The sequence below is a fragment of the Manacus candei genome, unplaced genomic scaffold, assembly GCF_025592945.1.
Source record: "Manacus candei isolate 608988 ecotype Guabito, Panama unplaced genomic scaffold, ASM2559294v1 h1tg000040l, whole genome shotgun sequence".
In the NCBI taxonomy this organism is placed as follows: Eukaryota; Metazoa; Chordata; class Aves; order Passeriformes; family Pipridae; genus Manacus; species Manacus candei.
This window is the reverse complement of record NW_026138088.1, coordinates 2128203-2153021: the sequence shown is the minus strand read 5'-3', so window position 1 is coordinate 2153021 and position 24819 is coordinate 2128203. Positions and strand designations below refer to the sequence as shown.

General features: G+C 63.4%; 3 protein-coding genes across 13 annotated transcripts in view; 1 reads left to right on the top strand and 2 right to left on the bottom strand.

Moving 5' to 3' along the window:
• The window catches only part of ARHGAP23 (Rho GTPase activating protein 23), a 34980-nt gene extending 30907 nt beyond the window's left edge, over window positions 1–4073 (top strand). For 4 of the 6 annotated variants that reach the window (XM_051794548.1, XM_051794547.1, XM_051794546.1 and 1 more), the window contains exons 19-24: window positions 51–140; window positions 248–373; window positions 521–562; window positions 675–768; window positions 2241–2272; window positions 2381–4073. In XM_051794548.1, coding sequence (XP_051650508.1) covers window positions 51–140; window positions 248–373; window positions 521–562; window positions 675–768; window positions 2241–2272; window positions 2381–3412 — 1416 coding nt within the window. In that variant the 3' untranslated portion in view covers window positions 3413–4073. The remainder of the gene's footprint in view (window positions 1–50; window positions 141–247; window positions 374–520; window positions 563–674; window positions 769–2240; window positions 2273–2380) is intronic. The other 2 variants (XR_007905741.1, XR_007905740.1) reach the window with 2 other exon arrangements.
• A 1847-nt stretch (window positions 4074–5920) lies between these two features.
• Window positions 5921–9035, bottom strand: LOC127474103 (protein diaphanous homolog 1-like). Its single transcript, XM_051794557.1, has 3 exons — window positions 8417–9035; window positions 7207–8217; window positions 5921–7069 (listed from the first exon to the last, which is right to left on the bottom strand). The coding sequence occupies exons 2-3, from the start codon at window positions 7402–7404 to the stop codon at window positions 6254–6256; spliced, it is 1014 nt and encodes a 337-aa protein (XP_051650517.1). The 5' UTR covers window positions 7405–8217; window positions 8417–9035; the 3' UTR covers window positions 5921–6253.
• A 105-nt stretch (window positions 9036–9140) lies between these two features.
• The window catches only part of SRCIN1 (SRC kinase signaling inhibitor 1), a 72784-nt gene continuing 57105 nt past the window's right edge, over window positions 9141–24819 (bottom strand). For 5 of the 6 annotated variants that reach the window (XM_051794552.1, XM_051794553.1, XM_051794551.1 and 2 more), the window contains 16 exons: window positions 24591–24789; window positions 24337–24430; window positions 22949–23763; window positions 22520–22612; window positions 22288–22331; window positions 21811–21986; window positions 20785–20960; window positions 20455–20585; window positions 19889–20036; window positions 18818–19100; window positions 18230–18479; window positions 17914–18068; window positions 17667–17819; window positions 16605–16730; window positions 12089–12226; window positions 9142–9880 (listed from right to left, as the gene is read on the bottom strand). In XM_051794552.1, coding sequence (XP_051650512.1) covers window positions 9755–9880; window positions 12089–12226; window positions 16605–16730; window positions 17667–17819; window positions 17914–18068; window positions 18230–18479; window positions 18818–19100; window positions 19889–20036; window positions 20455–20585; window positions 20785–20960; window positions 21811–21986; window positions 22288–22331; window positions 22520–22612; window positions 22949–23763; window positions 24337–24430; window positions 24591–24789 — 3107 coding nt within the window. In that variant the 3' untranslated portion in view covers window positions 9142–9754. Of the gene's footprint in view, window positions 9881–12088; window positions 12227–16604; window positions 16731–17666; window positions 17820–17913; window positions 18069–18229; window positions 18480–18817; window positions 19101–19888; window positions 20037–20454; window positions 20586–20784; window positions 20961–21810; window positions 21987–22287; window positions 22332–22519; window positions 22613–22948; window positions 23764–24336; window positions 24431–24590; window positions 24790–24819 lie in introns of all 6 variants that reach the window. The other variant, XM_051794550.1, reaches the window with a different exon arrangement.

Here is a 24819-nt window from a genome sequence, read left to right as displayed (position 1 = left end):
GGAGGGGTGGGAGGGGGTGAGCAGAGGGGTGACCTGGTGCCTCCCCACAGATCCGGGACCTGCCAGGTCACTACTACGAGACGCTCAAGTTCCTGGTGGGTCACCTGAAAACCATCGCTGACCACTCGGAGAAGAACAAGGTACCAGACCCCAAACCCTGGGAATCTCCTGGGCCCCCCCCCCGCCCCACCCAGAGCCCCCCCCAGCTCGGGCTGAGCTGGCAGCACTAACCTGGCTCTGGTTGCAGATGGAGCCCCGAAACCTGGCGCTGGTGTTCGGCCCCACGCTGGTCCGGACGTCCGAGGACAACATGACCGACATGGTGACGCACATGCCCGACCGCTACAAGATCGTGGAGACCCTCATCCAGCACGTGAGTGGCACCAGCGGGTGGGTGGGCACCGCTGTGGCTGGAGGAGGGGGGTGATCAGCACACCAGGCATGAGAATGGGGGTCCCTGGCCATGCCGAGCTCCCCCCGCTCCCGGCCGGGCCGTAACCCCACTCCTGTCTCCCCACAGTCAGACTGGTTCTTCAGTGACAAGGAGGACAAGGGCGAGAAGGTGAGTCCTGTCCCCTCTGTGTGCGAGGGGGTCTTGCTGTGGGGTGGAGGGGGCACAGAGCCTTGGCTGGCTGTTGGCAGCCCCCTGAGCGCCGTCCCCGCTCCCCTGGCAGACCCCCGTGGATGAGAAGGAGGCTCAGTCCGTGCCCAACATCGAGTACCTGCTCCCCAACATCGGCAGGACGGCGGCGCCCGGCGATGCCGCAGGTGAGCAGCGGTGCCCGTGGCACCGGGCCCTGCAGCCCTGGCACTGGGGCACCCCGGGGTGCCCCTCTGGGTGCTCTGTCCCCCCGTGCCCACAGCTCTGGGCAGCCAGCAAACCCACACACAGTGAACCCACACCCGGCGCACCCGGCTGTGCTGGAGCGGGACATCCCGGCGCCCTCCTCACTGGAAAACGGGAACAACCCCCCCGGGGATGCTGGACGAGCCCCCTCCCTGCCCTCTCCCGTCACCCTTCTCTCTGGTGGCTGCTCCTCATCCCTCCGTGGCACCCCGGCAGCGCCCACCCCGCGGGACCCCCACCCGTGCCCGCGCTGCCAACCCCGACACCGGGAGACTTTGACGTTCGACTGATTTCTTACGTTCTTTCCTTGAACTTCTCTGTGCTGTCCTCTTCCTCCTCCTCCTCCTCTTCCTCCTCCAGCGGACCTCCTGGAGAGCTAGAGCGGGTACAGTTTGATCCTGGGTGCATTGCTCCTGCACTAACCCCTCGGGTGACCACGAGAGAGCGGGAGCAGGGCGGGCAGAGGGAGGGGAGGGGGCCCTGTCCTGCCTGGCCACTGTCCCCAGGGTCCCCAGCACCAGGAGGGGGCTGCTGAGCCTCCCCAAATCCTTTAACCCTGTTATCCCACACCGTTGGCCGGTGCTCACAGTGCCATTCCCTGGCAGGGCTGGGGGCTGGGTGTCCCGGGACACTCAAACTCTGGGATATGGTGGTCCCAAAGCCCCGGGGAGGGTCAGCACCCCCTTCTGCCTCCCCCTCTCTCGTTGTCAGCAGCTGTTTAACCCCATCCCGGGCATGCGGGGTGGGAGAGGGTGTCTGTGTCTTGTCCTTGTCCTTCACACCATGGCAGCGGTGCCAGGGCTGCCCGTCACCCCCGTGTCCCCTCTTACCCCCTAACCCCCCGTGGAGCCGGGACGACCCCATGGCCTGTCCCAGCCCTCTCCAGCACAGCCCATTCCAGACCCTGCTCCGAGGCTGGATTTGCTATGGAGCCACCTCCCCGTACTCCATCCTGGTGGCACGGCAGTGGCAGTGCCCTGTCCCTGTCCCCTCTGTGCCCCGTAGCCGTGGGAGGGTTGAGGTCCTGGCACTGGGGTCCTGGCTGTACTTCCCAGCTGTGTGTGCCTCTGTGTGTCCCTCTTATCCCCACTCCTCACCTTGGGTTTCTGCAGTGGGTGAGCAATGCCAGGGACCCCCAGAGCCCCCCCTGAGCCTCCTGGCACCTCCTGTACCCGCTGGCACACCCCTGCCAGGGGCCAGCCCGTGTGACAGCCCCGGCACGTCCCCATCCTGGCCTGGGGGAACGGAGCAGCATCTGTGACAGCCCCAGCATGTCCCCATCCTGGTCTGGGGGAACGGAGCAGCATCCCCAGCTCTGCCCCCCGGCCCCCTCCCCAGCACACCCCCCCACCCCCGGGGCCTCGCTGACCCCCCTCTCCCCTCTGCTTTCCAGGCTCGACCCGCAGCGGCTCCGCCAAACCGAAGGTGAGGGGGGTCCCGGGCTGGGGCTGGCAGGGAGGGGCCCCCACAGCGGTGGCACACCGAGCCCGTCCCCGTGTCCCCGCCGTCCCTCACCGCGCTGTCCCCGCTCAGGGCACGTGGCCGTCGCGCAAGGCGCCGCCGCACCGGGAGCTCCTCGGCATCCCCTTCGTGTCGGCCGCCGCCCGCAAGAGGAAGAAGAGGAGAGAGGCCGAGGGCGTCGGCAGCAGCACCGACGACGACGCGGAGCGCAGGGACGCGCCGGGCCGGGACCAGGAGCGCCAGGGCACCGCGCCCGCCCCGCCGGGACCCGGCAAAGCCCCCCGCGGGACCGGCACCCAGCCGGCCGCCCCCGGCCCGGCCAGGGCCGAGCGGGAGAGCTCCACGGACCCCGCGGCGGGATCCGGCTCCGAGCCGGCGCCGGACGCCCGCTCCATCGTGTCCGGCTACTCCACGCTGTCCACCATGGACCGCAGCCTGTGCTCCGAGGTGCAGTCGGTGGCCGGGAGCCGCGGGGAGGAGGCGGACGATGAGCGGAGCGAGCTCAGCCACATGGAGACGGACACGGAGAGCCGGGAGGGCGCCCGGGCCCGGCCGGGGCAGGCCGGGGGGGCCGGCGGCGACGAGGACAAGGGTCCCCTGGGCCGCCCCTCCTTCAACTCCCACCGCCTGATCCAGTGTGACACGCTGGCCCGCAGGAAGCTGGCCCGGCCGCGGCCCACCGGGGAGCCCCCCGAGGAGGAGCAGGGCTGGGCCCCCCCCGGGCGGCCCTCGCTGCGGGAGCAGCTCCGGCAGCACCTGCGGGGCTCCACCGACGACATGGGGGTCCTGGGGGTCCGGCTGCGCCGAGCCCACTCCCCCGAGACCCGCCGCAAGAAGAGCAGCTGGCGCCGGCACACGGTGGTGGTGCCCGGCGGCCTCAAGGACCTCAACTTCAACGAGTGGAAGGAGCCGCGGGGGCTGGAGGGCCCCCCGGGCCCCTGCCACGACAAGGACTCGGGGCTCAGCAGCCTGGAGTCCACCAAAGCCCAGCCCCCGGCCCCCGGCCCGGCACAGCCTGGCACCGCCAGAGAGGGGACGGGCACCAAGAGCCCCCCGGGCAGCCCCGGCCCCCCGGCCCCCCTGCGCTTCCCCCAGTGTCTCTGACCCCCCCGGCCCCCCCAGCCAGTGTTTAATTTAAGGACTCGCCCTTGTCCTCGTATTTAATTGTGCTCTGGACGAGCTGCTGTTGTTGAACAGGCAGCCCCGCGTGGGGGTGGGACAAGAAGCCACCTCGTCCCCCGGGCTTTGAGGGGGGTCCCGCGGGGGTCCCATCCCGTGGTCCTGCTGTGGTCCCATTGCACGGCCCCCCAGCCCCCCGGGCAGTGCCAGGAGGGGTGTGGGGGCTCACGGGGACTGTCCCCACCGTGGGCAGTGGTGGCCCTGCTGTCTCAGCCATGGCAGAGTGAAGTGCGGGCACTTCCCTGGGCACTGTGGCCACTCTGCCAGGGACCCCTGTGCTGGGGATCCCAGGGGACCCTGGTGTCAGAGACCCCTGTGCTGGGGACCCCGGTGTCAGAGACCCCTGTGCTGGGGACCCAGGGGGACCCTGGTGTCAGAGACCCCTGTGCTGGGGATCCCAGGGGGACCTCAGTATTAGAGACCTTCCCTACTCTGAGGACTCTGGGGACGTTGGTGACAAAGACCCCCAGCTCTGGGGACCTTGGGGACCTTGGGGACAAAGACCTTCCCTGCACTGGTGACACTGGTGACCTTGGTGACAGAGACCCCTGCTCTGGGGGGCCCTGGGGACCTTGGTGACCTCAGTGACAGAGACCCCTGCTCTGGGGGGCCCTGAGGGTCCTGGTGGCCTCAGTGACAGAGTCCCCTGCTCTGGGGGGCCCTGGGGGTCCTGGGGGTCCTGGTGGCCTCAGCACTGTCCCCCTGTTTTGGGGTGCTCTGTGTCGGGGCACGGCTGAGCCAGGGAGGCCCTGGGGGTCCCCATGGGCTGGGGGTCTGCACGGGGGTGGGTGTGAGGGGCTGGCACTGAGGGACACCCTGGGGAGGGGGGACACTGCCATGCTTTACCCCCCCACGAGCAGCAAAGGAACCCGGGGTGTGGCACAGCCCCCTCCCACCCCATCCCCTTCCTACCCCCCAGGCCAGAAGCACTTTAGGAAGGGGGGCTCAGGGGGGGCTGCAGAGACCCCCAGCCACCGACTCAGTGGCCACGTGTCCCCTCCCTGTCCCTCCGTGTCGTTATGCAAATATTTGCTGTAAAGTTTGTTTTTTTCGTTTGTGGTTTTTTTTTTTTTTTGTTTGTTTCTTTTACTTTTTTTCTTCCACCCCTCCCCACCGCCCTCCCCCCCTGTAAATATCGTCTCTGCCCGTGTAACATATTCCAAAGGATTTATAAGGATTTTTTTAAGAAGTTTTGCTCGGCGGAAAGGCCAGCCCCGACCGGGGGACGTGCTGGACCAGTGGTGACTTTTTAAACCCTCCTGCATGTCCCCTCCCCTTTCCCGGCGCGTTGTCCCCCCGTCGGCCGCGGCGCCGGGATGTGCAAAACTGCAAAAAAAAACACCCCAAAAAACCCCCCAAAATCCCCCTGCTTTGCCCCCCTTCCCCCTCCAGTCCTGGTCTATATATTGGAAATAAATTGGTTATTCAAGGTGGTGGTTATTGCTGGTTTTTGGGGGGGGGGGGTGTCTGTGTGTGGGCCCCCATTTCTTTGTGCTGCGGGTCCTGGAGCACTGGCAGCATCCAGGGAAAGTTTATCCATGGAAGGGTTTATCCCTGGGAAGATTTATCCAGCTTTTTTATGAGCCTGGGAGGAGGAAATGGGCCTCCACACCCACTGGGGTGGTGGACTAGGGTGGTCTCAGAGTTGGGGATGTCCCACCCCGTCCACCCCACAGTGAGGAAAGACCCCCCTTTTCCTTGTGCTGCAGGTCCTGGAGCACTGGCAGCATCCAGGTTTATCCATGCAAGGGTTTATCCCACTTTTCCATGAGCCTGGTAGGAGGAAATGGACCCCAACACCCACTGGGGTGGTCTCAGAGTTGGGGATGTCCCACCCCATAAAATTCCCAACCTGGGGAAAGGCTTGGGGGGGGAAAAAACCAGAGAGAGAGAGAGAAAGAGAGCAAAAAGAAAAAAAAAAAAAAAAAGTAATTTTATTATTAAAGCCAGACACTCTGATAGAAAAGAAAAGTAATAAAGGGAAAAGGAAAATAAAAAGCAACCCTTTTGTCATGGGATTTGCAATTACAATGGTCACGTTGTGCACAGAACTACCCATGGCATCCACAGCGACACGGGGGGGGCACGGGGGGGGGGGCACGGGGAGAGGGGGCACAGGGGGGGCCCACCCCCCAACCCCACCCCCCTCGCCCCCCACCTCCACCCCGTGCAAGGCCTTTTTTTTCCTTTTTTTTTATTTTTTTTTAACATTTTTCCTTTTTTTTTTAACATTTTTCCTTTTTTTTTTTTCCTTTTTATTCCTTTTTCCATCCCTTTTTTTTTTTTTCCGCCTCTTATTTTTTTTCTTTTAAAACAGTTCACGAGAAGAAAAATTTCATGCGAAGAGAGAGAGAGAGAGAGAGAGAGAGAGAGAGACACACGACGTCGTAGAAACCCCAAAACAGCCTCTAAAGAGAATCAGGAACTCGTTTGTTTTGTTTTTTTTTTTTTTTCTTTTTCTTAGATATATATATATATTAATTTTTTTTGCCCTTTTCAGAGTCGTAGCCTTTTTTAAACAACATCCAGACGAGTAAAGCAGGGGGTGCTCATGCAGCGGGTGCCTCCGACACATGCAGGCAGCGCTTGGTTCTTTTTGCTTTTTTTTTTTTTTTTAAATATTTTTGAGACGTTTTCCTGTTTTTTTGGTCTTTTTTTTTTTTTTTTCTGGTTTCCAACCAGAATCGCTTTATTTGTTTGGGTTTTATTCTTTGTTTGGGTTTGTTTTTTTTTTAATTTTTTTGTTTTTGTTTTTGTTCTCTTGCTTCAGCTCGGGGTGCTCGAGGGAAGGGGTTGTTTGGTTGGTGTTGTTTGTTTTTTTTTTTGCATGATGCCATGAAAGGACGGACGCACACGCTCACGGGGGGAACCAGCCTGATGGGTGGGAGAGGGAGGGGGGGAAAAAGGGGGGGCTTGGGGGGCTGGATTTGGGGGATTTTGGGTGAACCCCTTCACCCAGCACTGGGCACCCCTTTGTTCGGTGGAGGGCACCCCAAAAACCCAGAGCTGGGCACCCCAAAAACCCAGAGATGGGCACCCAAAAACCCAGAGATGGGCACCCCAAAAACCCCAGAGCTGGGCACCCCAAACCCCAGAGCTGGGCACCCTAAACCCGAGAGTTGGGCACCCCAAAAACCCAGAGCTGGGCATCCCAAACCCCAGAGTTGGGCACCCCAAACCTCCGAGCTGGGCACCCCAACACCCTCCTGCTGGCAGGGGGCTCCTGGGGCAAAATGGGGACCCCCCCCACTGTGTGACAGCGTGGTCCCAGTGGGGTGGGTGTCCTGGACACCCCTGGGTGGTGCTGGGAGGGGGTTGCACAAAGTCCAGCCCCTCCTGACACCTTTGGGGGTGTTCTGGGAACCCCTGGGATGGAGTTTGCACTAATACAGACCCCCCCCCAAAAACCTTTATGGGTGTCCTGGACACCCCTGGGTGCTGCTGGGATGGGGTTTGCACAAAGTGCAGGCCCCCCAACACCTCTGTGGGTGTTCTGGACACCCATGGGATGGTGTTTGCACCAAATACAGACCCCCCAACACCTTTATGGGTGCCCTGGACACCCCTAGGATGGGGTTTGAACTAATACAGACCCCCCCAAAAAACCTTTATGGGTGTCCTGGACACCCCTGGGTGCTGCTGGGATGGGGTTTGCACCAAATACAGCCCCCCCAAAACCTTTATAGGTGTCCTGGACACCCCTGGGATGGGGTTTGCACCAAATACAGCCCCCCCAACACCTTTATGGATGTCCCTGGGGGGGTGGGGGTGGCACTTGTCACCCTCCCACCTCCCCGAGGGGAAGGGGGGGTTCTTTGTGCATCTGGGAAGCACCAGGATGGGTGTGGGGGCTGCAAAGTGTGGGGTGGGGAGGGGACAGGGCTGGGGGAGAGGGGAGGGGGGACCACCCCCCCCATCCTGGCCTAAGAAGCTGCGGCTTTGCTACAATGATTCACTTTGGTACCGAGAAAAAGAATTCAAAAAGGAAATTAAAAGCATCAAGTGACTGCTATTGCTGCCGGGAAGGGGGGGCTGTCCCACCCCGGGGGTGTCACTGTCCCCAGGGCCACCCAGCCCCGGGGATCTGAGGGGTGGGGGACAGGGGTGGGACAAGGAAAGTGCTGGAAGGAGGATGGGAACTCAGAAGCCGCTCAGAACCGGCCCTCTCAAAAACCACAAGGAGCTCTAAAGCCTAACCAAGGGATAAAATCCACCCCCTAATATACCAGACGTGATTTATTTCTTCTCTTTTTTTTTTTTTTCTCTTTAAATATTTATATATATATTTATATTACGTATATTATATATATATAATATGTAAATATATTTTTAAAACAATATAAAATGTTAAGACACTTCACTTAAATGTAAAGAGTTGCTTTTTGCAATCCAAAGAAATTGCATCATGATTTTTTTTTTTCCTTTTTTTTTTTCTTTTTTGTCTTTTTGGTTTTTTTTGTTTTCTCTTTGTTATTCAAAAAAGGCTTCGTTCTTCTGTACAAAAATGATCGAGATACAAAAAAAAGAGGGGAGGGGGGAGGAAAAGAAGAAAAAGAATTAAAAGAAAAAACCAAAACAACCAACCCAAGGACGACTTTAGCCAACGAAAAGGAGTGATTCCATCTCGTGGTGCGCTGGGCACACACGTAGAGCACACGCACACACACACCTGGGCACAGCTGGGCACAGCTGGGCACACCTGGATACTCCTGGTGCACACCTGGACACACCTGGTGCACACCTGGGCACAGCTGAGCACACCTGGGCACTCCTGGGGCACACCTGGACACACCTGGAGCATATCTGTGCACAGCTGGGCACAGCTGGTGGACACCTGGGCACACCTGGAGCACAGCTGGGCACAGCTGGTGCACATCTGGCCACAGCTAGTGCACAGTTGGTGCACACCTGGTATACACCTGGACACACCTGGGCACACCTGGAGTATAGCTGGGCACACCTGGGGCACAGCTGGGCACTCCTGGTGGACACCTGGGCACACCTGGAGCATAGCTGGGCACAGTTGGGCACTTCTGGAGCACACCTGGGCACAGCTGGGCACTCCTGGAACACACCTGGGCACTCTTGGAGCACAGCTGGGCACAGCTGGGCACACCTGTGGACACCTGGGCACACCTGGAGCACAGCTGGAGCACAGCTGGGCACTCCTGGGCACACCTGGCTCAGCTGTGGTGCGTGGTGGCCACGGACAGGCATCACCTGGCCACGCACCCCGGGGACCCCTCAGGTCCCCCAGGCCGGGCAGGGCCCCCCAGGGCAGGATCCCCACCCGGAGCAGGGGGCTCCGGGCACTTGTCCCCCCTCCTCATCCCCCGGGGAAGGTGGCAGAGCTCGGGCAGGGTGTCCCCATGCGGTGGGACCCCCCCGTGCCCCCGTCCCCCCACCCCGGCGCTCGGTTAAAGTGCTTCGTTCCGCCCCGGGGGGGGGTCGGGCAGCCCCTCCCCGTTTCACACCCTCACCCTCCGGCCCCTCCGGCACGGGCGGGCCCCCCCCAGCCCCTCCTGCCTCCCCCCCGTCCCCCGGGGGGTGGTGGCAGCGGTGACACCCCCCCGGGCCGTCACCGAGCCCTCGGCCGGCGAAGGACGCGGCGCGGCCGCGGCGGCACCGACCACCCACCGCCGGGGCCCGGCCGGGGCGCGGGGGGTCCTCTCCTCCTGCCGGGGGGCTCCCGGGACGCTCGGGGGGCTCCCGCTCGGCTCGGGGGGTGCCGGGGGCGTCTTCGGCGGGCGCCGTTTCCCCCCTGGGCGCGCGGGGCCGGGGGGCGAAGGCTGGAGCTCCTCTTTGCTCGAAGCTGGTGGGACTGGTGGAGTGAAGCTCTGAGAGCTCTTCGAATAAACAGGAAAAAAAAACAACAAACCAGCGGGGGCGGGAGGGCGGGGCGGGAGAAAAAAACCAAACCAACAGCGATCCGAAGGGAAGGAAAAGGGAGAAAGCAAAGAAAAAGAGAGAGAGGGAGAGAGAGAGAGAGAAACAGAAAGTGGCTGGTTGGCCATTGCGGAGCGAGACGGGAGACGGGAGTCGGGCCGTGGCGAGCGGAGGCGAGACACAAGTCGGGCCGTGGCGGAGCGGAGGCGAGACACGAGGTCGGCCACAGTGGAGCAAGACAGTGATAAAACAGAAAGAGAGGGACAGGTGGCAATCCCTCCAGGTGCCTCAAGAAGACAAAGTCCCAGGGAGGAAGAGGAGCCCAAGGAAGAGAGAGGCCCGGCCCCCCGGGAGCGGTTGGGTTGGAGCTGGCAAGGATGCTCAGAATGAGATGGAGGAGTTCCTTGCCCCAAAGGAAGTCAATACGGGGATGGATGTTCTGCCAGATGCGGGTTTTTCTGAGACCGTGGGGGAAGTCTCACTGGCCTCTTTAGATGGTCTAGTGGCCTAGAAAGAAAAGCAAGATTCAAGGAGCAGGAGGAGGAGGAGGAGGAGAAAGGGGAGGAAAAGTCAAAAAACCAGTCTCAATAAAAAACAAACAAACAAAAAAAAAGACAAAGAAAGGAAACAAGAAGAAGAAGAAGAAGAAGAAGAAGAAGAAGAAGAAGAAGAAAGAACAGGACAGAAAAAACCCAAAACAACCAAGAACCAAAGGGAGTCTGTTCAGAAGCAGCATTGAGTCAGGCCTGAGGTCAAGCAGCTGGAAAAGGGCCACCACAAACAGCACGAGATGAGCTGGTCCCACGTGTTACTGGACGGGAAGGGGACGACCCCGAGAGCAGAGACGGACGGACAGACGGCCACGAGGACAGACAGGCACACACACACACACACACACACAGGCGGGGGGAGAGGGGGGAAAGGCAGGGGGGGACAAGAAGGGCAGTGTTAGACCGGGCACAGCACCTGGGGTGACGGTGCCCACCCTGTCCCGCTGGGACATCACACCGGGGGGGCACCCCCGGCACAGCCAGGACCCCGCCCGGCTCATCCAAGGGCTGGTCCAGGGCTCCGGGAGGGAATGATGCTCATAAACCCTCCTGGAATGGGGAGAGGGAGCTGCCAGCCCTGGGCTGCTGGGCGGGGGGGACGTGGAAAATTCCTGCCCAAGGAGAGGGCAGTGAGGACAAAAGTGACACGGGAAACTCGTGCTCTGGTCACCCCAGAGAGGGCACGGGGAGGTGCCAGGGGCCAGGTGACCGACAGGGAGGACCAGGGTGACACCCAACAGCCAGGACTGTCCGGGGTGTGGCCTCCAGGGAAGGGGACTTGGTGGCCTCCCTGAGGTGTGTGGGGCCAGGAAATGCTCCCCAGCCCCTTGGAACTCCCAGCACAGCCCCTCTGGCCGGTGTTTCTCCACGGCCCAGCCCTGGGACGGGGGGCAGAGGGAACCTCCTGCCTCTCCCTGATTCTGCAGGATGTGGAACCCCACGTGCACCCCCCATATCCCAGGGGGGGCTGGCAGGGAGACCCCGACCTCGAGGATGGACCCTCCCTGGGGATGTCTTGCCACTGTGAAGGACCCAGGTGATGGAACAGCCAAGGGTGGCACTGAGCCCTCCTGCCACAGCCAAAGGGGGTGCAAGATGCCCGTTTTGCTCATGCAACATTTGCCCAAACTGCACGAAATCCCCCCCAGTCCTGCTCCAAGTAGCTGGTGAAAAACCTTTGGGTTATCCAACAGGGTTTATGGATCCAACAGAACGAGCAGAATCGGGTTTATTGGATGGGGTTTTTTTTGATGCCAGGCCCCTGGAAGGGGATCAAGACACAGAGCGGGGAGTGGGGGGAGAGGAGGGGGTGAGCTGCTGCCCACTCGTGCTGCCCACTGAGGGGGAAGGGGGCGTTGGGAGGGGGGGGAGAAGAGGTGAGGAGGGAGGGAGGGCACTGAACTGGCCGTGGGCCCCTTGCCTGTGGCCTGAGCAAGCTGGGAATCCACAGCCAGCCCTGGGGTGTCAGCGAGGACAGAGCAGGAGCTGCCCCCGGGGATGGGAGAGGGGTGGGAACGGGTTGCTGGGTGGGGGGGAAGCTCCATCCCATCCCAAAATGCTTCTCTTCCAGCTGCTGTGGCCCACTCACCCTCTCCCCCCGCTGCCAGGCACCCCAAACACCATCACCCTGCCTGTGACCCCCCTCCCAGGATAAGCTGCTTCTGCGGCCGCGGTGCACGGAGGGTCCCGGCTCCCCAAAACCCCCCAGGACGGGCTGGGCGGCCCCAGCTGTGGTAAATTAATCCCCCTGGAGCCCCCGTGCCAAGCACACGGCTCTGCCACACTCATCACTGTGCCAAGGGCCTCTTGGGGTCCCTCAGGACGAGGGGACCGACGCTGGGGCTCAGCCCCTCCGGTGGAGACAGACAGGGCTGGGGGACAAACGACTCCAGCTTCACCCTCACACCACACTGGGGGTGAGTTTGTCCCTGCCAGCAGGAAATCACGTCCCTGTCCCCCACAGGTGGGCACAGACCATGGCAAGGGCCCCTCCTGCACCCCAACACCCATGCCCCTGCGCCCCCCAGCCCCACCAAGGCGAAGGAGGGCCCCAAGAGAGCCCCCTCTCCAAAAGCACCCACCCTCAGGGTCTCCCGTGCCCCTCACCCCGGCTCAGGCCATGCCCGAGGCGATGCCAGGGCCGTGGGCAGTAGGGATGGAGTACCTGCTGCTGGCCCTGGATGCGCATGTACTCCATCCTCTGCTTTATGTGCTTGCTCTTGTCGGGGCTGCCCTGCTGGCTCTGCTTCAGCCGCGACGCCGGGTTCACCACCTTCATGGCCGGGATGGACACGCCGCCGCTCTGCCGGGACACAGGGCCGGGGGGAAGGGGTTAAAACCCGCGGGGGAGGCCCCCACCGGCACCGTTGGCACCGCTGGCAGCTTGGCACGGGGTGCCCGGAGCTGTGCCCGGAGCTGTGCCCGGAGCTGTGCCCGGAGCTGTGCCGAGCCCCCCCTCGGCGGCACCGCCGGGATGTCAAAGCCGGGCGAGGACGAGCCCGCCGGCCCCTCGTGCCAAGGGAGCTCCGGCGGGAGAGCTCCCAAACCACCCGGGACTTACCGGGAAGCCACCAAAGAGGGACAGACACGGCAAACACCGGGAGACGGAGGGCAGGAGGAGAGCACCCCGCCGGGGCAGGGGTGCACGGCCAAGAGAGGGGGAAAGAGGCGGCGGCAGGCAGAAGCAGATTCCAGGTGGGAACGGCGGCAGTGGGAATACAGAGGTGTTTGTTAACTGGCTGGGCACGGGTGGGCACGCAAGAGCAGCGGTGAGGGATGTGGTACCTGCACACACACTCTCCCCAAAGTGGTGCCTCATGTCTTTCCCCGTGCCCGGGGCACCCCAGATCCTCTCCCTGCCATCACCTCCTGCCTGCCCCGTGCCAACGGGGAGAGCCAGCGGGTCACCGGGGTGAGGCCAGGCTGGTGACTCCATGCAGGCACAGCTCTCTGCCTTGTCTGCCCCTCTGTGATCCTCAGCGGTCCCGTGGAGGGGTCACAGGGATTCCTGGGCCCCACAGCACAAGGAAATCACAGAATCGTGGAATATCCCGAGCTGGAAGGGACCCCCGAGGATCACTGAGGTCCAGCTCCTGGCCCTGCACAGCACACCCCAACCATCCCACACGTGCCTGCACCACATCATTCCCCACACAGCAGGCACTGGGAACCTTCCCAACCAACAGAGCACCCTTGGAAGGTGACACAACACCTGCCCTGCTTTAGGACGGGCTCAGTGTAGCCTCTCCAGCCTAACCCTGAGCTTTGCTCCGTGTGCACCCACACGTGTCGCAGCCACAGCCACAAATCCAGCCCGCAGCTCCTATTTTCCCAGGCTCCAGAGGTGCAGCGGGAGCCAACAACAGGAAAAATTGCAGCTACACCCACTTGCCAGCCCATTCACCCAGCGAGAGCACCCCAGCACTGCTGGGAACCAACGGCTCCAAACGGGAAAGGAGATTTATTCCCCCAGTGCTGACTGTTAATAAAGGAGCAGGTTGATGTCAGAGCAGCTTGGGGTATTCCCCCCCCTTTCCTTTTCCCAGCTATTCAGCTGGATTCCAGCAGAAAGCAATTTGGATGGCTTCAGGGAGCCCACACTGTGATTTAATTAGGAGAAACATCTGCCAGGCTCCAACTGCAGTTCATTAGGGAAGTGTTTATGCAAAATGGGGAAACGAAGGACGACGCTTCGTCACCCACAAGCACCTGGCCCTCGCTGCATCCCACGGGATGCTCATCATGGAGCCCGTGGGATGCCAATCATGGATCAAATGGGACGCTCATCATGGACCCCGTGCTCATCACCAGCGCCGTGCTCAGCCCCAAAACCTGCCAGGGCAGAGGACACCACCCTACCCAGGGTCTAATTTCGGATGGGACCAGGCAGCACTGCCTGGCACCACCTCCCTTCCTGCTGCCAGCTCCTCCCTCAGCTCATCCCTGCTTGCCTGCAATTCCCAAACCCCTCCAAGTGACAGGGAGGAAAGGAGGTCGGTTTTCCACCTTGGCTCTGCCTGGAGGTAGAGTCACAGAGAGGGAGCAGGTAGAGGTGGAGGAAGAGACATCAGAGTGAGTCCAGGGCAGAGCACGGCAAGAGGGATAATAGAAAATAAACCTGCGGGATGCCGGGGGGCAGCTGCGGCTTGGGGAGCAGCGGTGGCTTGGTCTTGCTTGGGGATGGGCTCCTGGGAGCATCATCTCTGGCCTGGCTGAGGTCCAGCACAGTCCCATCATCACAGCTCCTCTGGCTGAGGTCCCCCAGACCCTTCCTGGTCTCCTTGCCGGCCTCGTTGGGTGCCGCCGGTCCCAGCAGGTTCTTAGGGAACACCGACTCCACCGAGGGGTGGCTGCTGATCTCACTGATGGTCATCTCCAGCTCTCGGATCGTCTCTTCCAGGCTATCCAGTCTCTGGTACGTGTCTTCATAAATCTCCTTGCTGCCCGGAGTCGCGGGGCGGCGAGGGGACAGCGGCCCTTGGCAGAGCCCCTCCGGCACCTTCCTCCCCATTCCAGTGTCCCCCCCGGCAGCTGGAGCCCCTCCAGCCCATCCCGGAGCCGCTGTGCCACGGCTTGGCCTCGGGCACACCGTGACCTGCTCCGGGGGATGCTCAGCCTGGGATGGTCCCTTTCCCTGCGGGGCCGGATCCCTGCCCGGGAAAGCTCCGGGATTTGGCACTGGGCAGGCTGGAGCTGGTTTGGAAGCCCCAGCAGAATCTCCAGGAGGGAGTGGTGCCTCCTGCACGCTCTGCCTGGCTCCTCCTTGGGGGTCCCCATCACTGGGAATTTGGGGGATGATGCCGCCGGTGGAGGGAAGTGCAGCCTCTCCAACTCCGGCCCCCCCCCGGGGCTGAGGGGGCTGTGCAGCCACGAGACCTTGGTGACAAGTCTTGCTGCTGCCTCCTCTCCTGCTGGCAGCGTTCAGAGCCATGTCCCCTCCTTGCCCCCCTGTGGGGTGGCTCGTTTTATCCCTTGGGAAAGAGAACCCCCAAATCTCTCCCGCTGCACGAGCACGACCCCGAGACGAGCTGCTGGGGGGCTGCGGGGCTGCAGCTGGGGGCTGCCCATGTGCCAAGGGAGACTTTTCAGGGCCGCCAGGAGCCACAGGGCCTTTCCTTGCCCCCTTGGGTGCAAACTCCCCTCCTACTCCTCCGCTGCCCGTTTCCACCCACACCTCCGGCTCGGCTTCGGGGGACGGCGGCTCCGACACCCACTCGGTGAGCACAATCTGTGGGAGGGAGAAAGCCCGGCTCCCCGGGACTGCCAGGGCCAGCGGCTCCTAGGTAGAGAATTCAGACAGATTAGGAGCCAGAGGGGGCAGCAGGAGCTGCTGGGGGGCCACTGAGTGTCCCCACACACCACCGGGGTCCTGCGGTGCCGGTGCCTCCGGGCATCGCTGCAGGGAGGTGTTTGGGCAGGGAGGGGATGCTCATCGAGCCTCCTGCCCAGCCCTGGTGCCCCACCAGCACCCCCAGCACAGACTGGGACTGGTTTTATTGTGCTCAAGGCAAGCTGGGCCTGGGAGATTTTGGCAATGAGTCGCCCGGGGTTTAACCGGCAAAACCACATCGGTGTCGCTGCACCTCCCGAACGCCTTTGGAAACCCGACTGCCACTGTCCAGCTGGGATTTCTCCACACTGGTGTAAACTGGCACAGCACTGGTGCCAAGAGCAGAGCCCAGCTCCTGGCAGAGCTTCAGCAGGGGATGAGCCATCACAAACGAGTTGCTGAGGGGCAACCGGCCTTTAAAACCCTGAGTAGCAAGAAGTCAGCTGGAAAACGCTGCTCCTCCTCCCCCACCTCCCTGTGCCCATCCCCAGGGAGATCCAACGAGCTGTGCAGTGCCCGAGGAGCCAGAGCCAGCTGTGCCCTCCACAGAGCCGAGGGCAGGTGAGCTGGAGAGGTGCCCTGGCAGAAGAGGTGCCCCTGGGGCAGAGAAGGAGGGAAACCCCCCTGGTGGGATGGCCACGGAGCTCTGGGGCTGGAGCTGGACATGCCTGACCTCTGAAGAGGGGTCCTTGCACACAGGGACAGAGGGACAACTCAGCCCTGGTGTCCCAGGAGGAGGGAGGGACCCAGCAGGGTCCCTGCAAGGTGCCCAGACCCCCCAGCAGCAGGTGAGGCAGAGCTCCCCTCACTCGGTGCCTTCTGGCATCAGCAGGACCCTCTGTCCTGCTCTTTGCCCCCTTGTTCCCCCGCTCTGGGCATCCCCTACTCCATCCCATCCACTCTCCAGGCGCTTTCCTCCTGCTCTCCCCACCCTGGAGCCCAGGGCAGAGGGCAGGAAGGTCGGGAGGGAGGCAGGGCCAGGCCCAGGCAGAGCCCAGTCCTTCACCTCCCGCCCTCATCATGCACAGCCGGGGGGGTCTCCCATGCATCGCCCACCAGTGACACCCCCTGAGCACCCAGTGCAGGGTGAGAGCAGCCAGCCCTCCCTGTGCCATGCCCAGAGAGGTGCTGGGGTGGCCCCTTCCTTCCTCCCACCCCGACCTTGCCCTCACAGGAACCACGAGGCCGCCGGGTGGGTCAGTGCTGGGTCCTGAGCCGTGTCAGTGCCGGCCACGCAGAGACGGTGAGCGAGGGGGTGGAGAGAAGCCATTAGTTTGTTAAACCAGAGGAAGAAGCAGAAGTGAGTTAAAGAGAGGCAGGAGAGCAGGTGGTGAAGGTGCAGCCCCGTTACCTTCCATCCTTGGGCTGCAACGGAGGCTCCGTTGGGCCACAGCTCTGCCAGCCCAGGGCAGACGGCCACGAGCGGCTCGTGGTGGAGCTTGGGGAGGAAAGGGGAGGCAGAGCTTCTCTGAAACACCTGGGGAGTCAAACACGGGGGTTGGAGGAGGGAGGCTTGGGGTAAGGAGGACGCAGCCCGTGCCTGCAGGGATGGTCACACCACGACTGGGGCTTGGCAGCGAGCGAAAGAAGCTTTGGCTGTTATCAGATGCAGAGGCAGCCTCGTCCCCTCTGCTGCTGGCAGAGTCACTGCTCCCCAGGCCTGCAGGATCACCCGTCCTGCCTGCAGCATCACCATCCCCCTGCCTGCAGCATCACCATCCCCCTGCCTGCAGCATCACCAGTCCTGCCTGCAGCATCACTGGTCCAGTCCCTCTGCCTGCAGCATCACTATCCCCCTGCCTGCAGCATCACCAGTCCAGTCCCTCTGCCTGCAGCATCATTAATCCCTCTGCCTGTACCACCACCCCATCCCCTGTACCATCACCAGTCCCACCTGCATCACCACCGTCCCCTGCCTGCACCATCACCAGTTCTCCTGCCTCCGGGGGGAAAACCCACCAAGGAAAAGCCATCCCTGGCCCACTCGGGCACCTCCACGGCAGTGATCAGGGGCAGGACGTGGGGCACAGCCAGCTGGGGGGTGCAGAGCCCGAGGGTGGTATCTCAGGGGGTACCTCTGCAGTGCCCCGTGCACAAACCCCCACGAACCTCCAGCTGCAGCCGTGGAGACTTAAAAACCAAACGAGCTCGGCTTAAAGCCCAGGCTGGGGTGGAAGTGCTGAAGAGAGAGGGTGACCCCCACGTGCAGCACCCGCACCCAGCGAGGGGTCCGGCCAGCGCTCCGTCCCCGCGGCACCGCGTTCCTGGCGGGAGACGGGCGAGGGGATCCCGCTGCGGCACCCACGTGTGGGATGTCACACCCCACACCCCACCCCGAGGTGTCCCCTGAGCTGGGCACAGCCCCCCCGAGAGCAGCCAGGGCAGGGGGTCCCGCAGCCCCTCCCGCGCCCACCTCCAGCTCGGCGATGATCCGATCCTCGTCGTCGTCGTCCTTGATGGCCGAGGCGATGATGGGGGGGGTGGAGGCCGGCCTGACCACCTCGGACACCGTCCTCCTCAGCTTCACCTGCGGCTTCTGCGTCTCCAGCTCCTCCGACTCGGCCTTCTGCCAGGGGGGAGCAGGGCGGTGAGGGGCGGGGGGGCACCGGGAGCCGGGGCTGGTCCTGCCCAGCAGCCACCCCCCAGCCCGTGCCCCCTACCTTCATGAACCCGGGCTCCTTCTTGCTGGTGACGATGACCTCTCCGCTGCGGGTGGTGGTCAGCCCGTGGGACGAGGGGAAGCTCCGGCGTGGAGGGGGAGGAGGGGGGGATTTGGAGGGTTTCTCGGTCCGGTACCGCGGCACCGTCAGCTCGTCTGGGCACAAACGGTGCTGTGAGGGCACGAGACCTTTCCCTGCCCCTCTCATACAACACCCCCGGGCACAAACCTGCCCTCGGGGCGGCACGGACCAGCCCAGGGCCCCTGTGGCACCACACCCGCCCGGCCCCACGGGTAGAGGTGACCCCGGGCCGTACCTGAGCCCCGGCGGCCGTTGGGGTCCCCTTTGCCCCCCGATTTCGGCGCGTGCTGTGGCTTGGAGGGTTTGTGCTCGGGGGTGGAGGCGGCGCTGCCGCTGCCCGGGGCTTGTTTGTGCTTGGCAGCGAATTCCAGGTCGGGGATGGCCTTCATGAGCTCGGCCTGCGTCTCCTCCAGCAGCCGGTTGATGTCCTTGGCGCTGTACTGGGTTAGCGCTGCCCGTTTCTCCTCCCAGTCCCGCTCGGCCGCCTGAGGACGGCAGGCAGAGCCCGCTCCAGTCCCGTCCATTCTGCAGCTCCTCCTGCCCTCGCAGGCAGGATGTGACCCCCCCCAGCCCTGCTGCCACCCCCCCAACCCGCTGCCAAGCCCGGGAGGAGCTGGGGTGCCAGTGCTGCCCCCCATCCCGAGCTGTACAACCCCCCACGTGCAATGGGGGTGCTCCCAGCGCTGCATCACCCAGAGTTCCCCCACCCACCGGCCACCCCAGCGAGGAGAAGGAGCTCCTGTTCCCAGTCTCAGCTGGGAGACACAGACAGACCCTCTAGAAGAGCCCCCCCGAGCTGAGGAACCCCCCCCCAGGCTCTCACCTCCACGGACACAGCTTTGTCCGCGCTCTTCTTGCTGGGGGTCTCCGGCCCCGTCTGTGTCTTGGCGGGCACCATCTCCGGGGCTCGGGCAGGGTTATTGCTCTTGGAGGGGTGGCTCTGGGTCTGGGGGGGGCTGTGCCCGAAGCTGGGCATGCCCAGGCTCACGGGGGGGCTGGTGGGCATCTCCAAATCCAGCCCTTTGCTGAAGTCTGTCTCGGGGGCCACCTTCTTGGGGGACTGGCTGAGGTTGCTGGGGGAGGTCCACACGCCCTCGTCCACTTGCCTGCCAGGGGCAGAGTGATGGTGTTGGGGGGGCTGCACGGCACCAGGGGGGGCCACTGCACCCTCCCCACGCTGCAAAAACCCTGCTCTCCTGCTCTGATGGCTGGGAAGGGGTTGGGGCTGACGCTGCAGCCCGTTTTGGGGGAGCACATAAACGAGCCCCTCCACCTGGCTGCCTGTCTTCGTGAACCTGGGAGGAAACTGGATCTCTCCAAACCCTTCCTCTCCATCAGATCTGGCTGAAACTGCCCTTTGGATCCAGGAGTTATCAGGGATGAGGATGACAGCCAGGCAGTTCAGACACTGCATGATCCTACAGGCTAATTTCCATGGAAAACCAGGCTAGTGAGGAGCCCGGGGCGATCCCGGCGCGGCCGAGCCCTGAGCCATCCCGAGAGGTCTCCTAATGGGAAGAGGCAGGTGGGCTCCACGGCCCAGCCTGCCACGAGCATCACATCTGGGAGATGATTTTTGTTTTTTTTCTCCAGCAGAGCAATTCCCTGCTCCTCAGGAAAGGGATTTCTGATCCCACCAAGGGTCGCCTTTCCCTCCTGAGACACAATCCCTCATTTTTCGAAGCGATAAGGAAAAGAGGGGTTCCCACACAGACCTGGAGAGGGCTGAGGGTGGTTTTGATGTTCCTTAGCAGAAAAATGAGCCATTTACCAACGTCCCTTGGATGCTCCTCCTGCCTTGACTTTGGGATTTGGGATTAAGGCAGAGGACGCCGACACACGTGGGGACACAGGGACAGCCGAGGTGTCCAAGGGGCTGGGTTTGGGGGCTCACCTGCGGATCTGGGCGAGGGTGTCTGTCACTGTCTTGCAGCGTTTGAGGAGCCCATCGAGCCGGTTCGGCTCCTCCTTGAGGAACTTCACAGCTTCCACCTCCACCCGCAGCACCACCCGCATCTTGCTCTGCAGGCTGGGGAACTGGGCTGGGGGGGGGACATCAGGGGTCACCATGGCCCCTTTGTGCCAGGGAGACCCTCCCAGTGCCCACCCCACACCCACCAACAGCACCATGTCCATCATACCCAGGGCGAGGGCACCCTGCCAGGTTGGAGCAGGAAGGGTGGATCCTGGGAAGCCTGGGCTTTCCCCAGGCCCCTCATCCCTTCTCCATCCACCCACAGGCACCAGTTTTAGCCCATGAAGGCCCCTCCACACCCAGGGGCAGCAGGACACACCCAGTGCTGATGGGCACCGGGATACCCTCTCCAGGAATGCAGAGGGACACGCTGGTGGGTGCAAACACTCAAACCCAGAGGCAACGGACATCCTGGAGCATCCCACACGCAGGGATGGAGCAGGGAAACACGGGAAGGCTCCGCCTGCCCCCCGGCCCATCCTCACCCTTCAGGTCTGTGAGCGTCTCCCCCAGCTGCTTGAGCACCACCGCCTTCTCCTCCAGCTCCTGCACAGGGATCAGCCGGTGATTGTGGGCCAGATCCTTCTGGATCTTCTCCACAGACTTCTCCAGGTCACTGCGAGCACAGAAGGAGGGCGGGGGTGTCACTGTTGTGCCCCGGAGAACCCCAGGGGGGGCAGAAGGGAGAGGACCACCGGGCTGGGGACCCCTCCTCAGGCAGGGACACGTCCTGGCAGCGGGCAGAGCCGCCGACCTGCAGCCAGGGAGGATCCAACCCCTCGAGGGGGGTGCAGGGACCCCCTGCCCGGGCTCACTTGAGCTGCTGGGTGATGAGCTCCTCCTCGTTGAGGTAGCGGAGCCGCTCCTCCTCCACGAGGCTGCGCTGGCGCTGCAGAGGGTCCTCGTGCTTGCGCACGGTGTCCGTCACCCGCACGCTGATCTCCGTCTCCGTCCGCCGCAGCAGCGTCTTCACCGCCTCCTGGTTCTGCAGCTGCGGGGATGGAAAGTGGATTCAGGATGGGTGAGACCCTCCCCAGTGGGTGATGGGCCCCCACAAGTGGCCAGTAGGGTGTGGGGAGGGACCCCCTTGACCTCCCGCGCCGTGGGATATTCCGAGTGGGAAGGGACCCGTGAGGATGGAGTCTGGCTCACAGCCCATGCAGGGATCAAACCCACAACCCCGGTGCCACCATGCCCCGACCAACTGTGCCAACATCACCCCAGCCCCATGCAAAGCCACCTTCCCCAAAAGCCGCCTTCCCCCAAAGCCACCTTCCCCCAAAAGCCACCTTCCCCAAAACCACCTTCCCCCCAAAGCCACCTTCCCCCAAAGCCACCTCCCCCAAAGCCACCTTCCCCCAAAGCCACCTTCCCCAAAGCCACCTTCCCCAAAAGCCACCTTCCCAAAAGCCACCTTCCCTATGCAAAGCCACCTTCCCCCAAAGCCACCTTCCCCAAAGCCACCTTCCCCAAAAGCCACCTTCCCCCAAAGCCACCTTCCCCCAAAACCACCTTCCCCAAAAGCCACCTTCCCCCAAAGCCACGTTCCCCCAAAGCCACCTTCCCCCAAAAGCCGCCTTCTCCATGCAAAGCCACCTTCCCCAAAAGCCACCTTCCCCCAAAGCCACCTTTCCCCAAAGCCACCTTCCCCCAAAGCCACCTTCCCCAGGTCGCCATGAGCACGGCGGGAGGGCACAGGGGTGTCCCCGCTGTGCCACGACACCAGAGAACCCCGGGGGAAGCAGCTCCCCAGGCAGCAAGAGAGTGGAAAAGAGGGATTTTCCTGTAACACCCCAGGACGAGCTGGGCCAGGCTGGGGACCGACCCCCGGGGGTACCCACCTGCAGCTTCCTGAGCTGCTGCAGCTGGTTGCGCAGGTCGCTGGCGTTCTGCTGCAGGTCGTGGAGGTGCAGCTGCATGTGCAGGCGGGTGATGGCCGTGGGCTGCCCCGCCGGGGTGCTGCTGGCCGAGGGGGGGGGTGGTGCTGGCACTGGGGTGCCCCCACTGCGGCTGGTGGCTGTGGGGGGGCGGGGGGGGACAAGCAGAGACCGTTAAAGGGTGATGTCCCACCCCAGGACAGGTTTCAGCCCCGTTTCTATTTATTTCCCCACCCAGTCCTTCAGTCCTGGTGGTCTCCAAAACCACCCCCCCCTTGCTTGCCCTAAGAGGCCACCCCAGAGTGGGATGGGGGGGTCCTGCTGGTTGCCAGCACATGGGGGGGTGCAGACCCCCACTCCTGCTCCCTCCCTGGGACACCCAGCACCCCTGGGCAGAGGAGGGGGTGCTGCAGGGCGAGGGGCTCATCTCCAGCCACTTACACGCCGAAGGGGGGGTCCCACCGTTGGTGGCTTCTGTCTTCTCACTGAAACAAGAGAGAGAGAAGAGGAGTGAGTGTGGAGGCACCTCCATCCTCCCTGGATGGAGGCAGGGGCACAGCAGGGGCTGGTGTCCCCTGGGAGGGGGACAGGACCCCCAGGATTGGCAGCAAACGGCTCAGCTGGAGGTCTCTCCCCGCCCCGGGGGACCCACGGGTGCCCTCCCGCTCCTCACCTGGGGGTCTCAGCCTCGGAGCCGCGGAGCAGAGCGCTCTGCACCAGCCCTGTCAGGCTGGCAATCTGCTTCTCCATGGCCTCCATCCGCTCCCTGCGCCGGGAAAGGGAGAGGGGACGGGTGAGGAGCTGGATCCGGAACCGAGGGCACCCCGAGGTTTGTCCCGGCCTCGCTCACATCCAGCTGTTCCTTGCAGCCCCAGGAGGGACATCCCCCCCCTCCATTCCCTCTCTCTTCAGCCTCCAGCACCCCCAGCCGCTCCCCTCCACCCTCACCCCATGTCTCATCCCCCATCCCGGCACCTGCCACAGTGGGGATGATCCGAAGCCTCCCTCGCCTCCTCCTCTCCCTCCCCAGCCGCCCCGACGGAAAACCAGCGGAGCAGCAAAGCTCCCATCCCCGGGGGGCTTCTCCCACGCCCCGTCTCACCTCGTCTCCGTGTCCTTGGCGGGTCCAGGGGAGCCGAACCCCGAGAGCGGGCGCTCGCCGGGGCCGGGGAAGAGCTCGGGGGGGCCGGAGGAGCTGGGGTTGCGCGTCTTGCCCACGGGGCCGTCCATGAACACCGAGGAGCAGGAATCCTTGCGGAAGGACTGGCGGACGGGCGAGGAGCGGCTGGGGGGCCCCGAGTAGGGGCTGTGGGGGCTCTGCCCCGGCTGCACGTCCACCATCTTCTGCGGGGACGAGGGGGGCACGCGGAAGCCCAGCCCGGGGCCGTACGCCTCGCCGTAGATGGGCGCGTTGGGCTTGTACAGCCCGTCCTCCAGCTCCGACTGCAGCGCCGCCGCCGAGTAGGTGCTGAGGGAGCGCACGGAGCCCCGCTTGTACAGCCCCCCCGAGTAGCCGAAGGGGTCCCCCATGCCCGCCAGGGACTGCGTGGAGGTGATGCTGAGCCGGCCCTCGTGCACCATCCCGTAGGGGTCGGCGTAGAGCCCCTCGTTCTTCACCAGCACCACGTTCTTCCCGGCCAGGTCCTCGTCGGGCTTCACGTCGCGGCGCTCCAGGATGGCGCTGGGGCTGGGGGACACGCCGGGGGCGGGCGGCAGGCTGGCCAGGCGCTCGCCGTGGTGCACGGGGCTGCCGGCGTAGGAGGGCGGGCGGCCCCCGCTGTAGGACATGCGGGAGCGGGACGGGGACGAGGACTGCAGCACGGGCGGGGGCGACCCCGAGGCCAGGTGGGACGCCGGGGACATGTTGTTGAGCCGGCGGGTGGGAGACGATTCCCTGGACGTGTACACCATCTCCCTCTGCGGGGAGGGGCGGGGGGTCAGCGCTGCGGGTTCATCCCCTCCCCTGTGTCCCGCTGCGGGTTCATCCCCTCCCCTGTGTCCCACTGCAGGTCCATCCCCTCCCCTGTGTCCTGCTGCGGGTCCATCCCCTCCCCTGTGTCCCGCTGCGGGTCCATCCCCTCCCCTGTGTCCCACTGCGGGTCCATCCCCTCCCCTGTGTCCCGCTGCGGGTCCATCCCCTCCCCTGTGTCCCACTGCGGGTTCATCCCCTCCCCTGTGTCCCGCTGCGGGTCCATCCCCTCCCCTGCTCTGCCCCCCTGGGACCCTCCACCCCTCCGAGCACCAACAGCTCCCTCCTTCCCATCCGGCTGCGGGAGGATTTATCCTGATGAATTCCCTAAATGCCGTGTTTATTACCCCGAAACATCCACCCTCTTAAAGCAACACTTAAAAAACTCCGGACCCCAGGCGAGACGAATCCCAGTCATCCCTCCTGCCACAAATTACCAGCCTCTGCTGCTTTCTCTCTTTCCTGGCCCCACTGCACTGGGTGCACCCACCTCCCAGGCTCTCCCCGTGTCCCCCCCTTACCCTCAGGTCTCCGTTGGTGATGTGGGAGGCTGGGAACGAGGCGTAGAGTGGCTCTTTCCGGTAGATTTTAATGATGCTTCTGTCCTGGATGTCGCTGGAGGGAGAAGCAGAGCCCTGAGCATCCCCGACGGGCACCCCCTGAAAGTCCCAGCACTGCACCCACACCCCCATTTCCCGCCTCATCCCGCTCATTTCCCTCAAAGAAAAGAAAATCCACGCTGTGGTGGATTCCTGAGCCCTCCCTCCCTCCTCACCGGACATCCTCCAGCTCGTAGAAGACGTTCCGGGACTCGTCCTTGATGAGGATGGCGGTGTTGGGGGACTTGAGCATGCCCATGGTGAGCTTCTGGGGGAACATGTGCACGATGAGGGCGTGCAGGGTGTCCATGCTGCTGATCTCGTGGGTGATGTGCACGCGCCTCGTCTCGTCCCCGAACTGCAGGAAAAGGACCCCTGGAGGCGGAGGGAGCAGAGGGTGGTGAG

Excerpts from the sequence above, each read along its gene's own strand:
- LOC127474103 (XM_051794557.1), bottom strand. The coding sequence starts at position 7,404 with ATGGGGGGGGTGGTCCCCCCTCCCCTCTCCCCCAGCCCTGTCCCCTCC. Across the intron at positions 7,070-7,206 it reads TGTTGGGGGGGCTGTATTTG|TTCAAACCCCATCCTAGGGG; the intron begins GTGCAAACCCCA and ends GGTCTGTATTAG.